This window comes from Schistosoma haematobium, chromosome ZW (assembly GCF_000699445.3).
Source record: "Schistosoma haematobium chromosome ZW, whole genome shotgun sequence".
Lineage (NCBI taxonomy): Eukaryota > Metazoa > Platyhelminthes > Trematoda > Strigeidida > Schistosomatidae > Schistosoma > Schistosoma haematobium.
Genome location: NC_067195.1, coordinates 54,808,033 through 54,832,655, shown reverse-complemented (window position 1 = coordinate 54,832,655; position 24,623 = coordinate 54,808,033). Strand labels below are relative to the sequence as shown.

General features: G+C 41.1%; 1 protein-coding gene across 1 annotated transcript; it reads right to left on the bottom strand.

Annotated features, from left to right (window-relative positions):
- Nucleotides 1–178: 178 nt before the first annotated feature.
- MS3_00003920 (uncharacterized protein) lies at nucleotides 179–22,678 on the bottom strand. The gene is made up of 9 exons (XM_051211795.1): nucleotides 22,478–22,678; nucleotides 22,297–22,399; nucleotides 22,008–22,261; nucleotides 21,783–21,975; nucleotides 20,571–21,746; nucleotides 19,330–19,581; nucleotides 17,622–17,777; nucleotides 15,615–15,769; nucleotides 179–3,446 (listed from the first exon to the last, which is right to left on the bottom strand). Exons 1-9 carry the CDS (start codon nucleotides 22,492–22,494, stop codon nucleotides 3,341–3,343), a joined length of 2,412 nt encoding a protein of 803 aa, XP_051071895.1. The 5' UTR covers nucleotides 22,495–22,678; the 3' UTR covers nucleotides 179–3,340.
- Nucleotides 22,679–24,623: the final 1,945 nt, after the last annotated feature.

The following is a 24,623-nucleotide window of genomic DNA, read 5'->3' as shown; positions in this document are numbered from 1 at the left end:
AATTGTCCTTTTTAACAAAATGACACGTACAGTATTTGATATACAAGTAAACATGGTTAAAATTCTTTTAGAAGGAAACAGACTACTACTACTACCAGTGAGTTAAATTGAAACCTGACTCCTCCGCATTGTTTGTCCACAATCTCGCATGCAGGGTCCGAACCCAGAACCTCCTATCTCGCAAGTAAACAATTAACCTATAGACCACTGAGCCGACATCCAACAGTGTTAACGTCTAACTTCAACCAGTCTACGATATTGCGCGACCATTGACCATTGTCCATTGTCGGTGGGTAACTGCCTCACACCCGACACGTTCACACCCATTGGTCACGGCTTCTCACTAAAACTCCGAGAATTACCTCTCGAAGCTAGTCACGAGTGAGCACATGATAACAATCAGTATGGGTTTGTGGAGATTGTTGAGTTTTACTTGAGATTATGCACCAATCAATGTTAGAGCAGAAAAGTGGTCGCACATTATCATGGATTGGTTTAAGTTAGACTCTATCACTGTTGGATGCCGGATCAATGGTCTAGAGACTAACTGTTCACCCGCGAGACCGAAGGTCCCGGGTTCGAACCCCACTTGTAGGATCGTTGATGCGCATTGTTGAGGGGTCCCACATCGGGACGAAACGGCCGACCAGTGCTCCCAGGTTTGCACTGGTGGTATAACATTAATCGGTTCATGATCTCAATTAAAACTCAACGACTTTCACAAACCTATGCTGAAAATATGTGGTCATATCTATTATTATAGCTTCACAATACTACTAAACATATATCTGACTATGGCCGAAGTCATTTGTTAATCAATTCCTGAGGAGAAAGTAAGTCCTTACAAACAATCTTCAGTCATGTCTTGTGTACATTAAATTAGACAGTATTCATAGAATCTGGAGACATCTGGTCTCAATAAACTATGTTTATGTAGTTTGCTTACATCAAGTATTTTTGAACATTGATGACGTGTACATAGAGTCTCAACGGTATACAGACTTAGTCGATAACCGAACTGTGGTTTAGGTTACTTTTCAGTTGATGTTGTACTATCATCTGACTTACAGGTAGGATGTGGCAATTGTGATGCAACATACTACCTTGTTGATACTAGGGATAGTTCTACAAGTGAGCGAATCACTTTTGCGGATATGTTTATATGGATAATATCCAGCCACATTTCAGAAACCACCAAATATTTACTCAGATAATCTAACGATAGTATGATAAGATTATTATATCCTTATGATGAGAAAAAGTATCAGGTACCCCGGTAATATATAAATTGAGAGAGAAGACATTTTGATTATCACGATTATCAAAAACATCAAAGTTGCTGGTTACGCGTGAAATACTTTTTAAATGACCAGATTTCTTGTCAGAATGCACACCTGGAAATAGTCAGGTTTGTGTGTAGTGAAGAAGACAAATTCTTAGTACATCAAGATCCGGAAACATGCTAATATGAATTACTTCTCAACTATTCTGGCCGTAAAATATTACGTGAACGGCATTCCCAAGCAAGCACGGAGACATAAACTGAAGGGAGATTGTAATATGTAAGTAAATATTATTATTAATGGCTTTATTCAATATTATATTTTGGTACAATATATAACTCTCAGCACGAGGTATTTCAGCAAGTTTCTTTACAAAATACAGAAAAAAATAGACGGACTAAGTATGAGACCATTAACAACATACCACCACTCAATACGAGACAAAAACTCGTTCATTTCTTTGGAATGTAAAGAGGCAGAAATCGGCATACATACAGTGAACTCATCCGCATAATTCAGTGTTTTCTGTGGAAGATGGCAGATCACGCAGAAGAGATGAAAGAACAGCCCCTTGTGGCACACCTTCATGAGACAGTAGAGACACTGAGCACTTTACTCCAAGTGCAGTGTACTGCTATTCCAGAGGTAGGTACATAGCTAGTTGGTTATCCAGCCGTCAGTACTAGCGCCTTGAGATAGAATCAAAAGCAGGAGTAAAATTCAGAAAAGCGCATCGAACGTCCTTCCTAGACATTTCCGAGATGAACACTATTGTGATGCAGAACAACAACATATAAGTGCTTCTTTAGCATTTGTAAGCAAACTAATACGGATCAATGTGCTCTTTTAATGCAGGTTGAAGCGGGAGTAACAACAATCTTTCCATTTTGAGGGAAGGTAAAGTTACTGCTATGGGTCTAAATCTCACATTCTTATTGCCACATTCTCTACATTTTCGGTTTTTCTCCTTGTATATTCTTTCTTTTACCCTCTGTAGTCCTTCTAGTTGTGGAGATGTAAGTCAATATAAACTCTAATAAAATTGCTTTAGTGCGACAAGTGATAACATCAGTAATGTTTTCCAGTGAGCCATCTGTAAATAATTCCTAGTTAGTCGTACGATGATTTTCAGATTTTGAATATTTTCTTCTATATTTCTTGATCCCATTTAAGAGTGCACTCTTCCCATATACTTTAGGTAAAACAGGACTTATACAGTGATCCGAGCACGTTTACGAGTCACATATGTACCCACATCATCAGGAGTTGAAGATAGTTCATCTTATTAATTAGTGATCGGTAGTTAGAATTTAGCAGCTCAGGAATCGACATATGATTAAAGTTCATGCAACAGTTTGTTGGATAAGACTTGAGTTCATGAGATTTATAGGCTCGTAACGTTACTAAGTGTAAGAATGAAGGTCGTCTGAAATCACATTAGTAATACACACCCTAAAATGGAAGTTATCTACTACTTTCCAGGATCATTATAAAGTTAGAGTCGATATATTCAATTTTTCTTCTTTTAAATCTTAATAGCCATTTTGAAGTGAAACACAGGTAATATCGACTTCAAATTTTCCTGTTCTTTATTGTAATTATTTACTTATAAAAAAGAGCCTAGATTTATCTTTTAGTGCAATGTTAAAATTTGATCTACAGTTTATAGAATTGGAACCCAAAATACCACTTGGATCGACCCTACTACAAAATACTTATTCAAAAGACATGTCACTTGTAACTACTTGAGACATGAATGTGTAAAAGCCCCATCTCGAATGTTCGAAGAGTAAAAGGAAATATTGCGTATTGTAGACATAACTAAGTAGAATGAGAAGTAATAACATGAAATAAATGTATGGAAATATGCCAGGTACAAATTCTGTCTGAATTACAAAGGGAACAGTTTGGGGATAGAAGAAATTAATCAGTCAGACGTCACATAACTGATAATTAGAATTCAAACCAGAAGCATAAGTAGGTGAAAATTGATGACACAGGATAGCTTGAGCCTAAAGTTTTCAATAAACTGAAAAGTAAAATGTTGTGACAATCGTTTAGTTGTACAAATCTTCTGCGTCATTTTGAGATCCATAGGCTGATCCTCCTCCTCCCTGAGTACCGTGACCTGTAGGTATTCCAGGTCCATCTGATCCAGGGAATCTGTATTAAGAAAAATTATAAAATGAATTAAAAAATAAAATTTTACGAATATCGTTCGTGGTATACAAACAATAACTGCTATTCGGCAACATTAATTTGATGTTCATGGAAATTAGAACGAAAATGTGATTCGGTCAAATGCAACGTAGAAATCGATACAAGTAGACATATGTCATTAGCACGAGATAAAACCATAAAGGCGAATCCAAGAATAATAAAGGTAACTCACAAACGCCTTGGTACGGCCGAGGGTAGGGAGTCCGCCCTCAATCTAGAAATGTTTCCATATGCCCACGCGTAGACGGACACTGTCAAAGTCCTACTCGAAGCGGTGGCATAGTTTAAAAATCAAGACGAAAAGCAGATGACCGGTGCTTAACCAAAGCTGGTGGGTACGGAAGTTGGAAAGCCCTGGTCCCAAACCAATGATACACACGGGCTCCAGGATCCTAAGGAAACAAATGAAGCATGAACCTGGTGTTGGTCACCGGCTACCATGGAACTGAATCTCCTAACGTTGATCTATAGACTCATAGATTAGACCTCTAAGTCCAAGGCTCGAGTTGGTCTCTAAGAAAACCACCTGCCTCGGCTTGGGCTCCCAAGAAGTATACCAGACCACACAAAAAACAAATGATCACTAAAACTAGGAAAACCACTCACGCTTTAATTCTCATTCTCACAAACCATGCTCAAAACAATTTTGTAGTATCCGTTTTTGTTTTATATTGCGTCACTTAACTATTCCTTTATTTCTATTCTGTATGCTCCTTTATTTTTCAACTCCTACAATAGCTCGCCTATGGCGAAAACCTTGTCAAATCTAAACGATCTCAAGTCACGGACTAATCGGACGTTGAATGCTACCGACAGATATGAATACTCAGCCATTTTTCTGAAAGCACGTATGCAATTCAAACTGGTCTCCAACATTCGCACACTAATGCAGATCGTAGAACAAATGGGGTTGGCGACGTCATTAGAAAGTCTTAATGTCGACGTTTATTGTCTATATGATATTCATATTTTTGACTCTAATGAAGTACTACAAATTGGTTCTCTATCTGTTTTTTGCGTGCAATTATCCGAGGACGCCGAGGCATCTTTGTTTCGTTTTGCAGGCATCGGCATTGCATTGAGTACTAGAGCTGAAGCAGCACTGATCAACTGTATCACCATTAACAGTCAGTTATGTGCTGTTAGACTAAAAAGCTCCATCAAAGTGTAAAGAAATCTGTGCGAAACGATGTCTTTTCATCAACGCTTACGCTTTGACAGATTGCAACATGGATGCGATTAAGGATGAGTTTTAGCACTAGTTAACTGTTCTTCTACAAGAAGTGCATTTGAAAGACATTGTAGTACATGCTGGAGACTTGAATGCACAGGTCGGGTAACGACGACTGTCTACTACAACTTTGCACAAACTACAGCCTATTTCTGGTTATCACTAACCATAGGTATAGTAATCGCTGATGTGCTACCTGATATAATCTCTCTGAAGCTCAAACCTGAACTCAGATATATCACATCGCGATCAGCTACCGCAGGCGTGGTTGTGTACAAGACTGGTGCTCCTTTTGCAGTACCTATCTGGACCCTGATCATGTCCTTGTTTGCGCTAATCTTATATTTAGTGGCCAAAAAATTCATTGTCCTAAACGAATCGATGTCAGCAAATTGGTTGCAGCTTCTGTTTCAATCAAATATCGAACCGAACCACGTTCAAAACTGGGTATCAACCCACCGAAGAACAGTTGACTGGTGGTAGAATTCATCCTTGATTGCATCCGGGCTGTAATCTGTCGTTGCATACACGGAGATGACGAAAAGACATCGTTTCTCAAGCCGATTTCTTCTCACCTTGATGGAACTTTCTAATCTAACAGCCAACATATAACATTCCATGATACAATTGTGAATGAGCAATCAGGGTTCAAGACACTGGACCTCTGGATGGACTGAGATTGAAGACAATACAACAAACTAGCAAAACAAGGTCTTTCTATAGCAAAAGAATATGTTTATATACAAAAATAACACCACAAAATGAATGGTCGGACGATTCAGATTTCGTAGGCCACTTGCATTCCAATGGATTCAGGATTTGACAAACAGGTTTAATTTTTACTTTGCTATGACAATTATATTTTCTTCATTGCTTCAGTTTATCAGTCCCTTTTGAGGAGAATTTTTAATTTACTCCCAACCTCATGTTTACTGTTTTCACTTTTGCACTGTTCATCGTTTTGATATTTTACTTCTACATAAGGATTGATTATGAGAGCTAAGACAGATATACATGTGCTCTACGTTACAATTGGTTCGTATCTCTCTCGGTCAGTCATCTACAACGTAGGACCAGACACATACATGCATCAGCCCAAGTTGCCACACCTCTTTAGCACAACAAAATAAGCATCAAATTCATAGAAGTAGTCACTTCAATTGTAGTAATATATGAAAGAAAGATCGTGTATAATGACATAGTACAGAAAGAAAGAAACAGTTCATAGAACGAAGGATATAAAGCGATTTTAATCTTATGGTTTAAGGAAAGACAAAGAGTGTATGCATCGACGCCATTGTGATAGATTCTGGACCATATCACCCAGAGTCTCCAACCATTGGTTACGACAGTCATGTGGACTCCAACCAAGCAGTATGCATCTACCAACATGGCTAAGACGAAAAGTTAGCGACTTCAATGACTGATGCCACTTTTTCGTTTGGCTCCCCATAACTTTCTCCAATCTTCCTTCAACACTAGTCAGCATTGCGCTTCGTGGTAATCGATGTTGAGCCATATATAACTCGCCTGGATTATTTTCGGGACTTAGATTATTCTAAAGATTTGACTTATATAACGTCGTTTGGCCGCCACTAACTTTTTCCAATCTGCCTTCAACACTAGTCAGCTTTGCGCGTCGTGGTAGTCGGTAGTTGGACATGTGCAATACATCACCCAACCATCTCAGTCGATGTAGATTCACAACCTCACCAACTAAATTACCATCATTCCCTAGTATCTTCCGTCTAACCTCACTATTACTTATCCAGTGATCCCAGCAGATGCTGGCAATATTTCTAGGACATCTGTGATCAAATACTAGTAACTTATGAGTATCTTCTACTCTTAATGGCCACGTTCCGCAGCCGTGAAGTTCAGGTGTTGACGCAGGTCAGTTCTGAAGCAACGATTTGCAATTAGAAAGGGGGAAGGGCATCCCTAACATTCTGGCATTGTTGCTCAGTGCTATCAAAAGACTGCATTTTAGAGTCTTCACCAAACAGGATCATATCATCTGCATATTCTAAGTCGATAAGTGGACCTCCTGGTAGGAGATCAATGCCCGAGAATTCAGTCGACGAGAGCGTTATTTCCATCAGTAAGTTTATAATGAAGTTAAACAAAAGTGGACAGCCTTGTCGGACACCACTTGAGGTTGCAAAATCAGATGACAGTTCGTCATAAGCTCTGACTCGACTAGTAGTGTTCGAGTAAAGAGCCTTCACAAGATTTACGTACTTCTGAGGTACGCCTTTCGATGACAGACACTGCCATACAACCTCTCGGTCTACAGAGTCAAATTCTGCTTTTAGGTCAAGAAAGACCACCATTGCCGGACGCCAATAAGCATGCCTGTGTTCTAGAACCTGATGAATGGTGAATATGTGGTCGATGCAGCCAACCGGATTCTCTCGTGTTTGCAGTTCACAAGTCTTTGTTAGGCACCCGATAAATATTGAAGCTAGTATTTTAGATGCTATGTTAGTCAAAATAGTGCCTCTATGGCTACCACAGGATGATTTTGACACCCTATATATCGGAACAATCAGTGATCGCGACCAATCAGATGGGATCACGTCTAACTCACAGATTTTATGAAATATTAGTTAACCTAATCGCCAAAACTAGACCAAAATCCTTAAAGACAACTGGAGCCAATCCATCTGGACCAGCTGCCCCTCCTCGTTTCAGATTAGCTATACCTTTTTGAACTTCAGTTATAGTCGGCGGACCTACTTCCATGTTCCATTCACGCTGTCTGGGAATGGTAGGTAGTTGTAGAGTAGCTGAAGGCCAGCTGAACTGCTCCTTAAAATGTTCCGCTCATCGTTCTAAACATCTAGACTGAGAGAACATAAGAGTGCCATTTTTTCTGTGATTGTCTCACTTACACTTAGCCCCTTAATTCCGGTTTATTTTATTAGTCTGATAAGCTGTCTGGTGTTACCTACAGCCGTTGTCTTTTCCATCTCTTTTGCGTTCGTTACCCACCACTGCTCACGACTGTTCCGTAGACTTTTGGTTAACCTAGATCTGATTTGCTTTCGCTCTTCATCGTGTTCAGAGCCTGATGGGATGAGTTTACGAGAATCCATCAGTGCAATAGCCTTAGAAGAAATCCAATGGTTTTTGGTACCCCTTTGGTTAAAATCACTAACAGATGTCACTGCTGTTTCCACAGCTGTTTGTATAGCTTTCCAAGCAACATCTTGGTCAGCCTCGTTTTCAGAACTAACTGAGTGTGACCTCAGTTGTTCCTGGAACCTACTTTTGAGTTCCTCATTACTCAATTCCATTCTAAAGGGTCTTTTTAGTGTGGCTTTTTGCGTCCAGTGAGGCGCAACCAGATGCGTGCCCGTATTAGAGAATGGTCGGAGTCCAAGAAGGTATTCCAGAACGAGCGACAATCTTCTATCGACCCTCTCCCAAGATGAATGACGGCATTATAGTCTATTTAAGTTCAATGGTTTGGTGCAGGCGGTCGCCATGTTAGACGATGTCTCTCCTTATGCTTAAAATTTGTGCTTGCTAAAAATAAACGATTGGCTGAGCACAGTTGCAGCAGACGATCGCCATTATCTGTTCGCTGATCCGGATTCCCAAAATAGCCACATAAATATCTTACTGTTTGGTTTAAGCTACCTATCTGGGCATTAAAGCCACCTGCTATGAGTGCTATGTCTGAACGTGTAGCTTCTTGAAGAGGTTCAAAAGGCTTTCTTTAAAAGTTATCTTCCACTTCATCCGGGCTGCAATCAGTGGGAGAGTATGCAAAAACGACGAAAAGGCAACGAAGTGTGTCTTTATCCCTCCGAGTTCTTACGGAGCCGTTTACTCGAACGCCACATAGACGACTGTTAACAGGGATCCACTCTAATAGTGCTTGTTCTGCCCTCGTACTTAGTGCCATGCCTACACCTGCCAGTTCACGAGGACTAGCCATCGGGTCGCCAGATACATGGAGGGTGTATCTCGTCAGCTCCCCGTTTTGGCTATGTGAGGTCAAGTGAATGACCACACTAGGATCCTGTATGTATGTTTCGGAGACACAGCACACATCAACGGTACGAGATTCTAGAGTTTTAGCCAAGGAAGCCTGTTGGCCGATTTGGCATAGGTTGCGTACATTGAAAGCTACAATATGTAGTTTGAAGCGAGGTTTCCGTAGACCTGGGACAGTGTTTTGCGCACTAGAATTGTTGGCCATAGTGAGGCTTGAGGAGCAAGTAGAAGCAGGAAGTTGAAAGTCGAGGTAGGAAGAATAATAGGAATCGAAGGGGGAGATTGATTATGAATACAGTGATCTTGAGTGCTGTTAGAAGTATAAGGGTGGTTATCACCCACACCGTGGAAGGGTTCTTCTGGAGTTACCTGAAAAAGAAATCGGATTAAAGATGGTCTTAGTGACCTGAGAGCGTGACCACAGTGCCAAAGGGACAACTGCTCGAGGTCGGTCACGAACGACCTTTTTGTGGGTAATTTTCGTGATAGCTTCGTACTTGTTCAGACCTTACGGCCGGAGATGGATATCCGTGAGATAAGGCGATGTATGACATTTCTAGGGTCGATCTCTTCTGACCCCACCCTTCCTTCGTGGGAAGGCAACATTGCTGTTATGCTGGTTGTCTGGAAGAAACATTTTACTGCGGTCACACCTCTGTACAGTCAGCGGCACGACTTCACCCTCAGATCTTGGGTTTGCTGCTTTTAGTCTTACCGCTCTTCAACCGATTTGTCTGGCATGGTAAGACCTTGGGGAACGACTGTTCCAGCCAGTATAGCTCCATCTTCTCATCACGATAGGCAAGTCCGACCACCACGTCAAGGTAGCAACAACGGTAGGGAAAGGACTTCTCTGGCAATGGTTGTATGTATGTTGCTATGTGAGAGCATTCCGAGAGGGAGAGCTGACTTCCCCCCACTCTCGGTCGTGTCAGGGCATTTGGAAGCCCTATGTAGATAATGTCTCAGCGACGAAGTCCATGTCACCCAATCCGCACTTAATCATTTAGGAATCAGTGTCCGGATGTATGTTATGTGCTTTGCATCTTCGAAATGCAAAATACTTTTACAATACTGGGAATACCCTGATTCTGCACTCACATACTGAGTAGTGAGCGGATAGAAGTAGTCGAGAAGTTCGTCTATCCGGATAGCTGAGTTAGTGTTGGTGGTGGAGATAGTGATTAGACCAATCCATGTTTAGTGAAAACCAGGACGAATTGTGATGTTAGCCTTAGAAGGTCGGATCTACATGTCGCTGAGAGCGGTTTCTCTCTATGCTTGTGAAACCTGGCCTCTCTGAGTTGAGGACGTTAGACGACTCTGTGTTTGATCATCGTTGTCCCTGAAGGATTGATGAAATCCAGTGGCAACACCATGGTAGTAATGCTGAGGTTCGGCATTGTGTGTTCGGGCACAGCGATTATAATCCAATTAGTGTCACTATCTTGGAACACTTTGGTGGCTTGGATATTTTCTACGAATGTTGTCCCAGCGAATTCCACATTGTGCATTATTTGCAGATGCTGTGACTGGTTGAAGGGAGTTTAGGGGTGGTCAGTTTATGCCATGGTGTCGTGGTATAAAAGAAAGCTGTATATGATTGGCTTCTGTTGGCCCTTCAATACTTCCTGGTTATGATCCTAGAGGTGGTAACAAAGTGGCTAGAGACGTTATCAGAAATAGCTCAGAATAGAAGCCAGTGATGATTCTGTTGCAAATTACATTTACTTTCTTTATAAAAGTAAGAGTAACTTCTGTGACTGAAAGAATCCTTTCTGATTGTATTTCTTTTAACTGAACTGATTCTCCCATTATTATCATCATTATTATTTCACCCTCATATACCAAAATCTATTCATTGTTGTTCTTTGATATTATACTCATTTTCGTTTATCTACTCTTAACAACGTCATTTTTATTGTGTGACACATACATATTTGGGTCTCCCCTTGAACCAATTTTTGTGTTCAAATAAAGAAATACAAGAGGTAGCAACCCTATTAGTGGTAATACAAAAGACTAAGTATCCAAGATATGATTCAGAAAAATGTAAAAAGGCGAGATAAAAAGGTCATTGCAAACGATTTTGAGCTATGTCTCTAACCATTGGCTAAAATAATCACGTGGATTCCAACTAAGTAGTCTTTACCTACTTACATGACTGAGACCTAAGGTCGATGTTTCCATGGACTGATATATTGGTTCGGGGGGCCTCGAATTTCTTCCAACCCATTTCTACATCAAACAACAGCCAGTCAAGGTAGGAGATGGCTAGACACACAAAACACACGCCCCAACTAAATCAGTTGAAGACTTACTATCTTATCAATCGATTTGACACTATTATCTAGTACCCTATCTTTAATCCCGGCATCGTTTAGTAAGTGATTCCAAGATACAAGAAAAACGCTTGGAATTTACTTAGGATTGAACACCAGTAAACTAAGGATATCCCCTATTCTTAATGGCCGTTTCATATCGATGAAGTAGGACGGAACAAAATATAGCACAGTAAACTAGTCCTTCAGTAAATAGATATCTCACCTACGCCACAACTGACGCAAGTTGGAAATAGCTAATCTGATCTTTTGAATCCGTGCCGACATATATATATATATATGCTCGAGTATATATAAGAGATAAAGATCATAATGTAGTCTAGAATTACGTTGCAGTTACACGGCTGTATATAATGGATGAATATTCGAATATTACCTAAGAGGCAATTAGTTTCAATGTCGAAGCTAGACGTAAGGATACATGATAAATCTGATGTTTTTAGCCTGACCGTAGCTGCTACCTTGACGTGGTGGTAGGACTAGCCTATCGTGATGACCCAACCGAGCTAGATCGGCTGGGACGTATGTTCCTGTAGGTTCTACCATCCCAGACAGGTCGTTTGGAGAACGGTAAGACTAAAAGCAGCAACTCAAGGTCTGAGGGTGAAGTCGTAATGCTGACTGTGGAGGGGTGTGACAGCAGTAAGATGTTTTTCTCGGACAACCAGCGTCTGCAGTGATGCTGTCTTCTCACAAGCAAGGATGAGTTAGAAAATGTCGACCCTAAAAATGTTACACACCACCTTACCTCGCAGATTTCCGTCTCCGATGGTAAGGGCCATTAAAGGACGGAGCTAACACGCTAGAAACCTCCCACAAAAATGCCGTGCGCGACCCGGCCTCAAGCAGTTGACCCTTGGGCTCTGCAGTCACGCTCCCAAGTCGTTAAGACCAACACGAATCCGACTTTTTTTCAGATTCCTCAAGAAATACCCTACCATAGTGTGGGCACAGCCGAGGAGTTATATCAGCCCTCATACCCGTAACAGCACACGAGACCAAGTTAGTCACATTCAAATCCTTCCTACATCTCCTAAGAACTCTTATCTCCAAGACTAATCTTTCTCACGTCTCTTTATCATCTCGCACCACTAGGGTAAATGATTCGAGTACGCGAAACGTTATTCCTGGTCTCCTGAAACTACGGTCGAAATTACATGTAGGACCACGTTAGGTCCTAGAACACAGGCACACATTCAGACGCCCCACAATCGTAGTATTTCTCGACCTTAAAGCAGCATTCGACTTTGTTGGTCGTGAGGTTCTATGGCAGTGTTTGTCACTGAAAGGAGTACCAAAGAAGTACATTAACCTTGTAAAGACTCTCTACTCGAACACAACTGGTCGAGTGAGAGCTTATGGCGAACTGTCATCAGAATTGATTACCTCAAGTGGTGTTCGTCAGGGCTGTCCACTCTCTCCATTCTTGTTTAACTTTGTCATTGACGTACGTTTAGAGATAACACTTTCCTCATCTAAATTTCCAGGGGTTGAACTTCTACTAGGAGATTCACTTGTTGACTTGGAATATGCCGATGACATAGTTCTATTTGGTGAAGACGCTGACAAAATGCAGAGTCTTCTGACCACTCTAAGCAACAATGCAAGCATGTTCGGCATGCGATTCTCCCCATTCTCGAAATGCAAAATGTTGCTTTAGGATTGGGTTGCATTGACACCCGAACTAATGTTAGGGAGTGAAGTAATTGAGGGTGTCGACCGCTTCACTTATCTTGGGAGTCTCATCAGTCTTTGTGGTCTGGTGTGTGACGAAATCTCAGCACGGATACAAAAAGCTCAACTAGCTTTTACCAACTTGAGTCATTTGTGGCGTTGGCGAGATATCCATCTACCAACCAAAGGACGAATTTACTGCTCAGCAGTTCACTCCGTTCTACTTTACGGCAGTGAAACATGGCCGGTAAGAGTAGAGGATATTCGTGGGTTACTAGTATTCGATCATAAGTGTCTTCGAAACATTGCTCGTATATCCTGGGACCACCGAGTGATTAATGTAGTTGTTAGGAAATGGGTACTAGTAAGGATGGCAAACCAATTGATGAAGTGGTGAAACTTCACCAGTTGAGATGGCTGGGACATTCGTTACGTGTGCCCAACCACCGAATGCCGCGACGTGCGATGTTTTATGGTGTAGGAGTAGGTTGGAAGAAAGCTAGGGGCGGCCAGACCAAAACATGGCACAAGTCCATGAAGTCACTGACAAGTGGACTGAGCCATGTTGGTAGGTGTAGACTATTTGGTTGGGGACCGCGAGATGACAGCAACCGATGGTTAGAGACCTTAAATGACATGGCTCAAAATCGTTTGCAATGGTGCAGGTGCATCCACTCTTTGTGTTCTCCCAAATTCTAATCTTCTGAATTCTCCTTGTCTCCTTTTTTCTCTTTCCAAATTTATTTCACTGGATTATACTTCTTGAATAACATCATCAAACCCTAATCTTTCCGATTACTGCTTATATTCTTACCACCTCTACGACCACGGAATTTGAATCGACAACCGCATCTCTTTGCTAATGTGGTATGGCAACTCGAACTGATGAACGTACGTACGAATGGAACCCTAGTTTTTACGTTAATATATCATCGTCGTTACATTTTAAAAGACGTGATTCATAGTCTACTAAACAAACCTGTAGTTTTGTGGATCACACTATTAAAGAATTCGGACTTAACAGTACGACACAATACCTATTGGACTGATAGTTTAACTATTCCATAAAATTAGCCTTGGAAGGTGGGACATACTAAATGACGAAGTCAAGGAATATCAACCAAAGTTGCTCCGAAAAATGACATTGTTTTAGCGATAATATATTGCTAATCACTTCTTATATGGTTGATAAATCACAACGAAACAGGTACTCCTACTATTTACTCTATTCAGACGACAAATAACTTTTCTGGTATTCATCTTTTATTTGAGTTGCCCCCAAATGCCCTGGTATGGAAGAGAGTGGGGTGGGCCCGCCCTCCCTCTCAAAATGCTTTCACACGGCCACGCGTATACAGCTTCTGCCAAAGAAGTCCTACTCACTGCCTTCTCGTGGTGGGGGTGTTGTTTACGAAAATGAAAAGACGAAAAGCGAATGTCCGGCGCTTTAACTGGATTCCAAACCAACGGTGCACATGGGCTACAGTATCCTGGAGAACAAATTACGTATGAACCAATTGTTGGTCACCGGCTAACATAAAACTGCATCCCCCCACGATGCTCCCACTGCCTTGTGGGTCAGACCTTTAGGTCAAAAGCTCGAGGTGTGGTCTCCTAAGAAAACAACCCGCTTCGGCCTGGGCACCCAGGTTTCTTCTGGTTCCTTACAACTCATCGAAGCCCGTCGGTCTACTCCGGATGACCGTTTGACCACAAACGAAGGCTGTTACGTAATGAAACCAGGCAAAGCTTGCGTAAGGACCGAGAATCCAGGTGGTCGGAGCATGCTAATGAGCTGGAAGCAGCAGCTGCATCTGGTAACTACCGGAAGCCCTTCCAACTCATCCGAGCCACTGGCAGCAAAAAGTCTGATGTGAGCGAAACAATCTGTGAGGATGACGGGATGCCAACCACCAACATTCATCGACGTCTTGGACGATGGGCAGAATTTTTCGAAGGGCAGTTCAACTGCCTTGCTGCTCCAGGAACACCGATCAGACTGTCCCGCCCTCCATGGCCGGTGAAGTCTGATCCACCAAATGAGGTGGAAGTCCGCAAGGAACTCCAACTCTTGAAGCGTTACAAATCACCTGGCCCAGATGACTTACTTCCGGCTCTTTTTAAAGATGGTGGTGACTTTCTGACTAAGGAATTGACGACGTTGTTTGCAAAGGTCTGGGGGCTAGACAGTGTACCAACGTCATGGAATGATTCAATAATTGTCCCTATCTTTAAAAAGGGCTCACATCGTTCCTGTAACAACTATCGGGGGATAAGTCTACTTCCGATTGCGTCCAAGCTATTGGCTTCCGTCATACTTCATAGGTTGTTCGAAACCCGAGAAAGATTGACTCGCGTGGAGCAGGCTGGTTTTCGTTCCGGTCGAGGATGTATTGATCATATCTTCACCCTCCGTCATACTTATCACAGGCCAACAGGGCTGTTCTCTGGAATTGTCTATTGAAGAAGGGTGTGCCTGAGAAGTTTATTAACATCCTAAAAGCCCTATATACAAACACCTCAGGCAGATTGAGGGCATGCAACCACCTTTCTCCATTGTTCCATTCAAGCAGTGGGGTTAAACAGGGTTGCCCGATCTCACCATTCCTCTTCAACTTTACCATCGATGACATTCTGGAAACAGCTCTGATGGATGTAAGTAATGGTGGTGTGGATCTGTTGCCTGGAGAAAGACTTCTCGACCTTGAGTATGCAGATGATATTTTCTTACTGTGCGATAATAATAAATGAACATTAATTGGATTTTTTTGAATAAACATGGGGCGCAACGAGAATACATAAAAATCTCAAGCTAGAAGTTAGTTTGCATTAACGTGGTAAAACAATATATACACTAACCTGAAATTACTACCTATTCCTCTTGACTGTTGCAATGTTTGGGCGAACATTTCATATTTCCGTACATCATTTTCAGTCACTGAGCGTCTTGCAAAGCGCATTGCTTCTTCAAAGTGACGACGAGTTATTTCTGGCACTGGATCAAAATCATCTTCCTAAAAGAAGCCAACAAAATAATAAGTATCAATAATGATATATACAGCAATTAATCTTGAGAAGCGTAAGAAATTGTATGATTCCGTATCGTATACTCTAACTAACAAATCTAGGTTGTTCATATGTGGAAGCTTGCCTTTTGGCGAAATTCTCCCATTTTCAGACAACGAGAAGCGTTGTTCATATGTCCTATTCATGACTAACATCTTGAAATGTCAAATTTAAAAGCGCTTTGGTTATGTGTAGTGAGAGATTATATCTACCTCTACGGCTACGGACGAACAGTGTATCTTATGTGTTTTCATCTCCATCACATTAATCGAAAATTCTTATCCTTGTTGGATTTTAGAGTTTCCTCTATTATTTCTTCCCAATGCTTGTCTATCTACTCCTACGACAACCAATTAATGTGATGGGGTGAGCGGTTGCTAGCGATCCGTACTAATAAATCAGCTAAAACCAGCATATCCTATTTGGCATTCGTACTTTTAACGAAGAATCCTTTGAAGACTGCTAATCCTGGTTAATCAAAGAAAGTTTAATTGGTTTTCGATATTGGGGTTAAGAAACGTAGAACAAATTAAGCAACGATTTATAATCAACACATGTTCGGCAATATTTACCTGTTTATAATTTATGAAGATTGAGGATTAGAACATACATCGACTTATTTTACTTCCTGTTTACCTCTTTATTAATTGTGGATCCAAGAGACGGTTGCCGCTGTAAGATAAAAGGTACTGTACGGTTGTGAGAGGTTGTTAATCTTAGTACATACATAGGAGAATCGCTGGAGCAAAAACACTTTAGGTTGATGGTAGGGATTACACAATGCATACGTGGATTGAGAATGTTAGACATATTGAAAATGATGTTAAGAAAATCATACACAGCACATACAAATCAGCTGTACACTTGCTATCGATTAAACGAACAGGGTCTATGATAGCTAGTTTTTCTATGCCCATCACTTTTTGATGACGAATGTTTACATAGATATGAACACAGAAGAATGACTGTGACGAATGTGACTAAGGATACAAATTGTCGTCAGAAAAGACGTAAAGTTAGCAAAGAAGCTCTACAGCATACTAAAACCTGAGAATTATTCTAGACTAATGGATGAACTTTAGGTTATCCTCGTTAGCTCCAAACAAAAGAACATACCGTTTTTCCTACTTCCGTTTATAAATGAGTTATACGAATGCACAGTTTGGAACCCGAAGAGCTACGTGATTCATTATAATAGGAATTTGAAAAAGCCAAGAAGAATATTGCCTCCAAATACCCCGGCACGGCCGAGAGTGGGGAGAGTCTGCCCCCCCCTCACCAAATGCTTTCACATGGCCACGTGCATACAACCATTGCCAGGGAAGTCCTACTCATCTCGTGGTTGGGGTGTCCGGCGCTTTAACCGGGTTGGTAGATACAGAGGGTCCACCTAGGGAACTTGGAAAACCCCGATTCCAAACCAATGAGGCACAAAGGCTCAAGGATCCTAAGGAAACAAATGACGTATGAGCCTATTGTTGGTCACCGGCTACCATGGGACTGCACCTCCGAATGTTGCTCCACTGCCCTGTGGACTAGACCTCGGAGAGTGGTCCCCTAAGAAAACCGTCTGTCTCGGTTTAAGCACCCAGACAGTATCCCATCCCTCACACAAATCGAATGATTTGTGTGGCGCATATCTATTTGATGCCTCCTTGTATTAATATTTATGTGTTTACGTAAATCAATAAAAATAACATTGGAATGCTGCAAAGATACTCTACTGTCAACGTGAATAAAATCTTGTCGTAATCATTACCAGAACACATAGAAAAGTTGGACATCTAAAAACTAACTTACCATAGCATTGGGCTTGTTTTTCTTTTCAGATTCAGCACGTATTTCCGCCTCGATAGACTCACGTATTGCTTGTTTACAGGCACGCTGACATATTTCTGTGAGGTCAGCACCCGAAAATCCCTGAGTAGCTTTTGCTAAGAAATTAATGTCAACATCCTAATATTAAAAAGACCAAGAGTTAGTAAATGCCTGTTAAACAGTTAAAAAGACTACATTATACAATCTTAAATCTGTTACCCAAATCCCTAAAATTTAGACAAGAAATTTGTCTCAAGTGTAACACTAAAATATAAACTGTTAAATGGGCTAAAAATGCGCGACCCATGGTAGTGTAAAGGAATAACTATAAAAATTATGATTCGAAAAGTACTGATTCAGTTGTTATAACTATAAAGACCAGTGATATTACCTAGCTAGATTGAAAAGGGTTTGAAACTGCGACATACAAAGCGAGTGGTTGCAACATAATTGCTTGTTTTTTTCCGATGAGCAGATTTTGGTTCGAATTTATCACCCAGTCGGTTTAAAACGTTTCTGATTTGTTTTGTTTACACTCGACAAAAGAGGAGGATCATAGAGGCACACAAAATGTCTGGTATTTTACAAGTAATTATATAAGCTTAACAGAAAGGCAGCAAATTTGCATACACTTTTAAAATTTATTACTGAGGAAACCAAACGCTTTATACCGGGAAAACTGTCTCACTGAACTGAAGCTGACTAAACTGATTGTTTTTAGCAAAGAACGTAAGTCTTTAAGTTCTACACATCAGCAATATAAGCACTAGTCTGAAGCCATATTTCAGACAATTTTGGCTAAAAAGACTACTACAGAACACTGCAACAGCAAAAAGGTACAATATGTTAGTGCGGCAATGATAAGCAAGATGGTTTTTCAGACTCAGGAGTACCATCGATAGCATAATATTCCGTTGTATGCTATTACGCAGCCGAATTTTGCGCGACAACTTAGGTTACCCCTAAACAACGTGTGATGCAAGGAATAAGCTCAAATCGTCACATTTACTATCACCGAAGTAAAAAGAACTCAATCAGATTGAGAGCATGGTAACCCCCTAGAGGGAGAAGCTAGAATTTTTGGCAAACACTTGAAGCTTCGTAGTACAAAGCACTTCGCGTGATGGGAATCTAGATGTTATCAGAGTACCGAGTAACCATTATTTACAAAATTCAAGCGGAAAGGAATACAGTACCGTGGGTTTGTAAATAAATAGAGTTTTGTGGTAAATGTAGAAAGAATTTGGTTTACGCATAATTGCACAGTTAGGGAGAATTATCAGACAAAAATCACCTGGCAATAACTAACATATCTCTAATTTCGAGTCACAATGGGTAGTACAAATATGATTTTTATTGTCAACCGGTAGACTACAAAATAGCTGAATCGAAGGAAACTAAGTTTCTCCCACCTTCATATTTAGAACTAAAGGTGAACACTCACCACTTTGAAGGGAATCGAAATTAGTAGCATCAAGTGTAACTCAAGACAATCCCAACAAACTGGTGCCGAAATCCGAAAGTCATATTTTATAATTCTGCAAACGTGGTGTGAATTTCCTAATATCATCGAAGGGCACTTCTATGCTTGGTGCAGTTAAGTTTACAGATCCTATACTTCCATCAAAAATGTAGAAGACCGATATTGAAATGATTCATTAATGACGATCAGACAAAAAGTATAACTTACCTTTGCAATTGGGGATTTTCTTAAATTAGCTTTTAGAATATTAGCTCTTGAGGCTTCATCTGGCAGTGGAATGTAAATTAGTTGGTCGAGTCTTCCAGGACGCAAGATGGCCCCATCAATAATATCTGGGCGATTAGTGGCACCAATGATAAAAACGTTCTTTTTAGCAGACATACCATCCATTTCGGTTAGAAGTTGGTTGATAACACGATCAGCAGCACCTCCAGCATCACCAACGCTACCTCCACGAGCCTAGGGAAGTGAACATTGCAATGGGGAACGCGCTTATTGGGACGAAAATATCAGTGACATTTACCGGCATGAAGAGATATGTAATAAATAACTCACCATCTAATTACTCGTTAATCAATTAGCAGTAACTATTTCGACCAAAAAATTAACAACACTCCCATATCCTTGCTCCATATCCCATTTTTAAAAAAAATATTTTAGCGAGGTTAATCAGCAAATCAGACACTGAGCAGCCATAACATATAAACTAGGGACTGATTAGGAAAGGCAGTTATTGGATGTTTTGTACAAAAAAAAATGGAAAATACTGACGAAACTTAATGTAGGGGATGGTCTACCAGCTAAATACATGGTATACAGGACTGAAACACTAGTAAGCTGCTTATACGTTACGTTAGAGTAGGATATCGACATGGATTAGTTGAATAAACAGCATGATCCCTATGGACGGCAAACATTTCCATTTCTCAGTACTGTCTCTAATATCTACAGAAAGGTAGATACTAAGATCAGAGTTGTTGGTGAACTGTAGATTAGAACAGCACAATAGTGAACAGGAATTTGAGCCTACGAGCAACTATCAAGACGTCAGAAACTAATATTTGAGAGAATAACTAAGAACATCCAAATGCAACAGGAGTGCACTTGTTCCTCGATATGGCACTTTAGCGATTACTTTCGTCTTTCACGTTAGTACTGACATGAAGTTTCAGAGTCACAGTTTCGAAAGGCTGAACAATACTTGCTTGCACGCCATTTGATTTATAGCATGTATACCAAAACGGACCAGAAACAACAAGCTTAGTCAAATCCACAGCGTTTCACTAAGTCAGACCTAGGCAACATAGGTCTTGCAAAATGTAAAATTTAAAGTTGGTTTGAAACGCCTGCTAATTGCATAACACCTCTCGAATACAAATAGACTTGCTATATAAGCATTACATGTAAATGACAAACTCAACCAATTAAAGTGGTAAAATGCTACTTACTTTGGCAATCGAGTCCAGTTCATCAAAGAAAAGCACACACGGTGCCGCTTGTCGAGCTTTATCAAAAATGTCCCGAACGTTTGCTTCAGATTCACCAAACCACATAGTAAGGAGTTCGGGTCCTTTGATGCTGATAAAATTGGCTTTACATTCGTTCGCAATCGCCTTCGCCAACAACGTCTTACCGCAACCTGGCGGACCATAAAACAGGACACCTTTGCTAGGAGTCATACCGAATTTCAGGAATTTATCAGGATGTTCAACGGGATACTGAACCAGTTCCTGGAGCTCTCGTTTCACATTTTCTAACCCACCAATATCATCCCAGGTGACATTTGGTACCTCAACTGTGGTCTCTCGAAGAGCGGACGGATTACTCTTTCCTAAAGCCCAACGAAAGTCATCCATCGTTACGGCCAACGAGTTCAATACTTCAGCGTCAATTGTGTCGTCTTCTAAGTCAATAAGATTCATCTTATTTCTTATGTGTTGGAGGGCAGCTTCTGAGCACAACGAAGCTAGATCAGCTCCTACGTGACCGTGAGCTTCATTGGCTATTTGCTCAAGTTCAACATCTTCAGCCAGCCGGATGTTCCTGGTGTGTATCCGCAAAATATCCAGTCTCCCAATACTATCAGGAATACCTATCTCTATTTCGCGATCAAAACGACCAAAGCGTCTCAATGCGGGGTCAACACTATTAGGACGATTCGTAGCAGCCATGACAATTACGTGACTCCGTTGTTTTAGACCATCCATTAATGTCAATAATTGAGAAACGATGCGGCGTTCTACTTCACCGTGGGTTTTTTCCCTCTTAGGGGCGATCGCATCAAGTTCATCAATAAAAATAATGGCTGGTGCATTTTTTTCTGCCTCTTCGAACGCTTTGCGTAGGTTAGATTCTGACTCGCCGGCCAATTTTGACATTATCTCCGGCCCATTGATTAAAAAGAAAAAGCTTCCACTTTCATTGGCTACTGCCCGAGCAACTAAGGTTTTTCCAGTACCAGGGGGTCCATAAAGGAGTATTCCGCGAGGAGGTTTCACACCTATGGCTTTGAACAGCTGAGGGTGACGAAGAGGTAACTCAACCATTTCTTTTATTTGAGCCAGCTGCTTACGACAACCTCCTATGTCGTCATAACCTATTTCATTCAGCTTTTCTTCCTCATCCTATAAGTGAATAATGAGTAATCAAACCATACGTACCTCTCGTTTAACTGGATCTCCTTCTGTGTGAATAGTAGTGTCGGGAGAAACAATGCAATAAGGTGACGGGTCTGTTTCAATTACTTTGAACTCAACAGCTCGCATCCCACCACGTACGACAAATATGTCGCCTTTATGTACAGGTCGGTAGGCAGCCAAAAAGTATGGTTTTAGAAAAGCTTCATATAAATTTCTAGAGATTCATTAACACACAAAAGACATTACCCTGTAAGACCAAAAATAGTATCGTCAATAGGCAGCACGTGAATGCGTTTCCCGTAGAGGATGTCAGGAAGACTCTTTAAACTGACAATATCTCCTGGCTTTACTCGTAGATTACTGCGAATACAACGATTTAAACGAATCTTGTCGTCTGGGCAACTCTCGTCCACAATGGCTACACACACCGTTTCTTTACGTTTCTTACCCTTGACCAAAACAGTGTCCCCACGAAACAGATTCATTGCATCCATCTTGGCCTGGAAGATGGTGATTAGTGCAAAAGTACACTCACTTGAGATAAATAAACTACCGAGTTATCATCTTTTATCGGTTCGTCAACAATCAAACGATGGAATTTGACTCTTTCCCCTGATATAGGATCATTACTTGGATTCCTGTTATTGGATTATAGGTATGATTATCAGGTTTGTTCGAAAAGAATATACGAAATTTTTAAAAACAACTAGACTTACGCATTTAGTGCACACATACTAAGCCTGAACAGAAACGAAAGTAACCACCGTCAACAATCTGTTTGCGACGCTCACGAAACTACGTTTAAACTAAGGTAGATTCAAAGTTCAGATTTTGATGAAATAGTAACAGGCTTTCTAAGACTGTTTTTCATTGCATTAAAAGGAGAATCCTTTAGATCTCTGAACTGGTTAGTGGCGTTTATTGTTCAGTTTGGTGATTAAATGATTGGGATTATTAATTCAACAGATGTTTGAATAAGCAAAGATGGATAGTGGCTAGCAGTGGAATTCAGGACGCGCGTTTCGTCCTGTTTGGGACTCGTCAGCTGGATGTGCCTGCATCTCAGAGTTGATGTTCACTCTGGGACTCGAACTCAGTACCGTCCGCTTCAAACGCCATCACGTTTGAATAGTTTAGAGTCCTAGGGAATACCTCACGTTCCTTACTGAATGACTACTGAAAGATCTCAGCTGGCAGTGAGTTACGAGACTTGACTGCCCGCAAAGAGTAGTTACTCCTACAGTCAATATTGCAACGTTGTTTATGATTTCTGGTTATTGCTCCGAACATTTTTGCTCGGACTGCGTTTGGATGTGTAATTTGTGGGTGCCCGGGAGTTTCTCGGATGATGTAAAAAAATCATCGCCGAGGCACCCATACTCCGATATATAAAGATAGTGATTCAAGATGCCTTTCATAAGATCTGAATTTGAGTCCTCGAGATGATTTTGTGGCTCTCTTTTGGATATGTTTCGGAATATTTCAATCGCTTTGGGATTAGGGAAGAAAGATATTTTTGTACGCTAGATGGGGCCAAATAAAACTTAAGGATTGGGTGGAAAGCATAAAACTGACCCCGTCAAATGCCTTTGAGAAATCGAGGTATATCATATCCACCTTCCACTAAAGTCGTCAATAGTTGTCCGTCCATTCATCATAATCAACAGATCAGTAGTACAGAAGTGGTCCTTCCTGAAGCCTTGTTGTTGGAGTGAAAGAAGTTAATGAACTGCAAGTAGTTGTGTAAACAATTGTATACCAAACACTCCACTAGATTTGATGACGCTGAAAGACGTGTTGTCAATAGTTTGTAGTTAAACTGTATCGGTCTCTTTTGAAAAATATTATGAAATAAGTCAGATGACTATTGTCTGGGATCGGAGCTTGGCTTTGCTAATGTGAGAACATTACACTTACGTGTTTTCAAGATTGAGGCCGCTCCTCTCAGTAAGGCAGGGTAGACCATATCTGAGGCACGAAAAGTGCTCTTATTTAGACGCTGCAGTTTCCGATGCATCAATCTAGCGCTTAGGTTTACCTTGAAGACTCCTGTTGAATTGCAAGCGAATCCGTAGTCAATGCACGTTGTACGTGATGGATAAAACGTTGAAAAATACCATCGTATCAGGACCTTGAGGAATCTCCACGGTTTTTCATGGGGTTACCTAGTAATTCGGAAACTCCGGTTTCGGCTTGACAAAATGAGGGGTGGAGTAAGTTCTCCTGGTTGGATGCCAATCTAAACACCAGCCTAATCTGGTACTGATGCTTATCTCATGTCTGCCTCCACTTCTCTACGTAATGTGTTCTTTGGTCTTCCTCTTCTCCATTGGCCTTGGGGATTCCAAGAGAGGGATTGCATTGTGACGCAGTTGGGTGCTTTCCTCAGTGTATGCCCATCCACTTCCAGCGCTTAGTCCTGACTTCTTCCGCCTCTGGGATATGGTCTGTTCTTCCCACAGTTGGTTGTTGCTGATAGTGTCTGGCCAACGGATCCGACAACTGTTAATAAACACTTGTACCTTCTGGATGACGGCTCTCATCGTTCTCCAAGTTTCTACCCCATACAGTAGAACTGTCTTGACTTTTTATTGAAAATCCTGACCTTGGTGTTGGCTTGCAGATGGTCGTTTTAAGTTCCAGATGTCCTTCAATTGTAGATGTGCTACTCTTGCTTTGCCGATCCGCGCCTACACATCTGCATCAGATCCACCCTGTTCATCAATGATGCTGCCCAGATATGTAGAGGTTTTTACATCTTCCAAATCTTCTCCGTCAAATGTGATTGGACTGTTGCATGTTGTGTTGTATCGGAGAATCTTGCTTTCCCATTGCGTATGGTGAGACCTACTGCTTCTGAGG

Coding starts and splice junctions, on each gene's coding strand:
- MS3_00003920 (XM_051211795.1), bottom strand. Junction 22,262..22,296: donor CGGTAGTTTATTTATCTCAA/GTGAGTGTACTT, acceptor ACCATCTTCCAG/GCCAAGATGGATGCAATGAA. Junction 3,447..15,614: donor GGAATAGGTAGTAATTTCAG/GTTAGTGTATAT, acceptor TTCTTAATACAG/ATTCCCTGGATCAGATGGAC.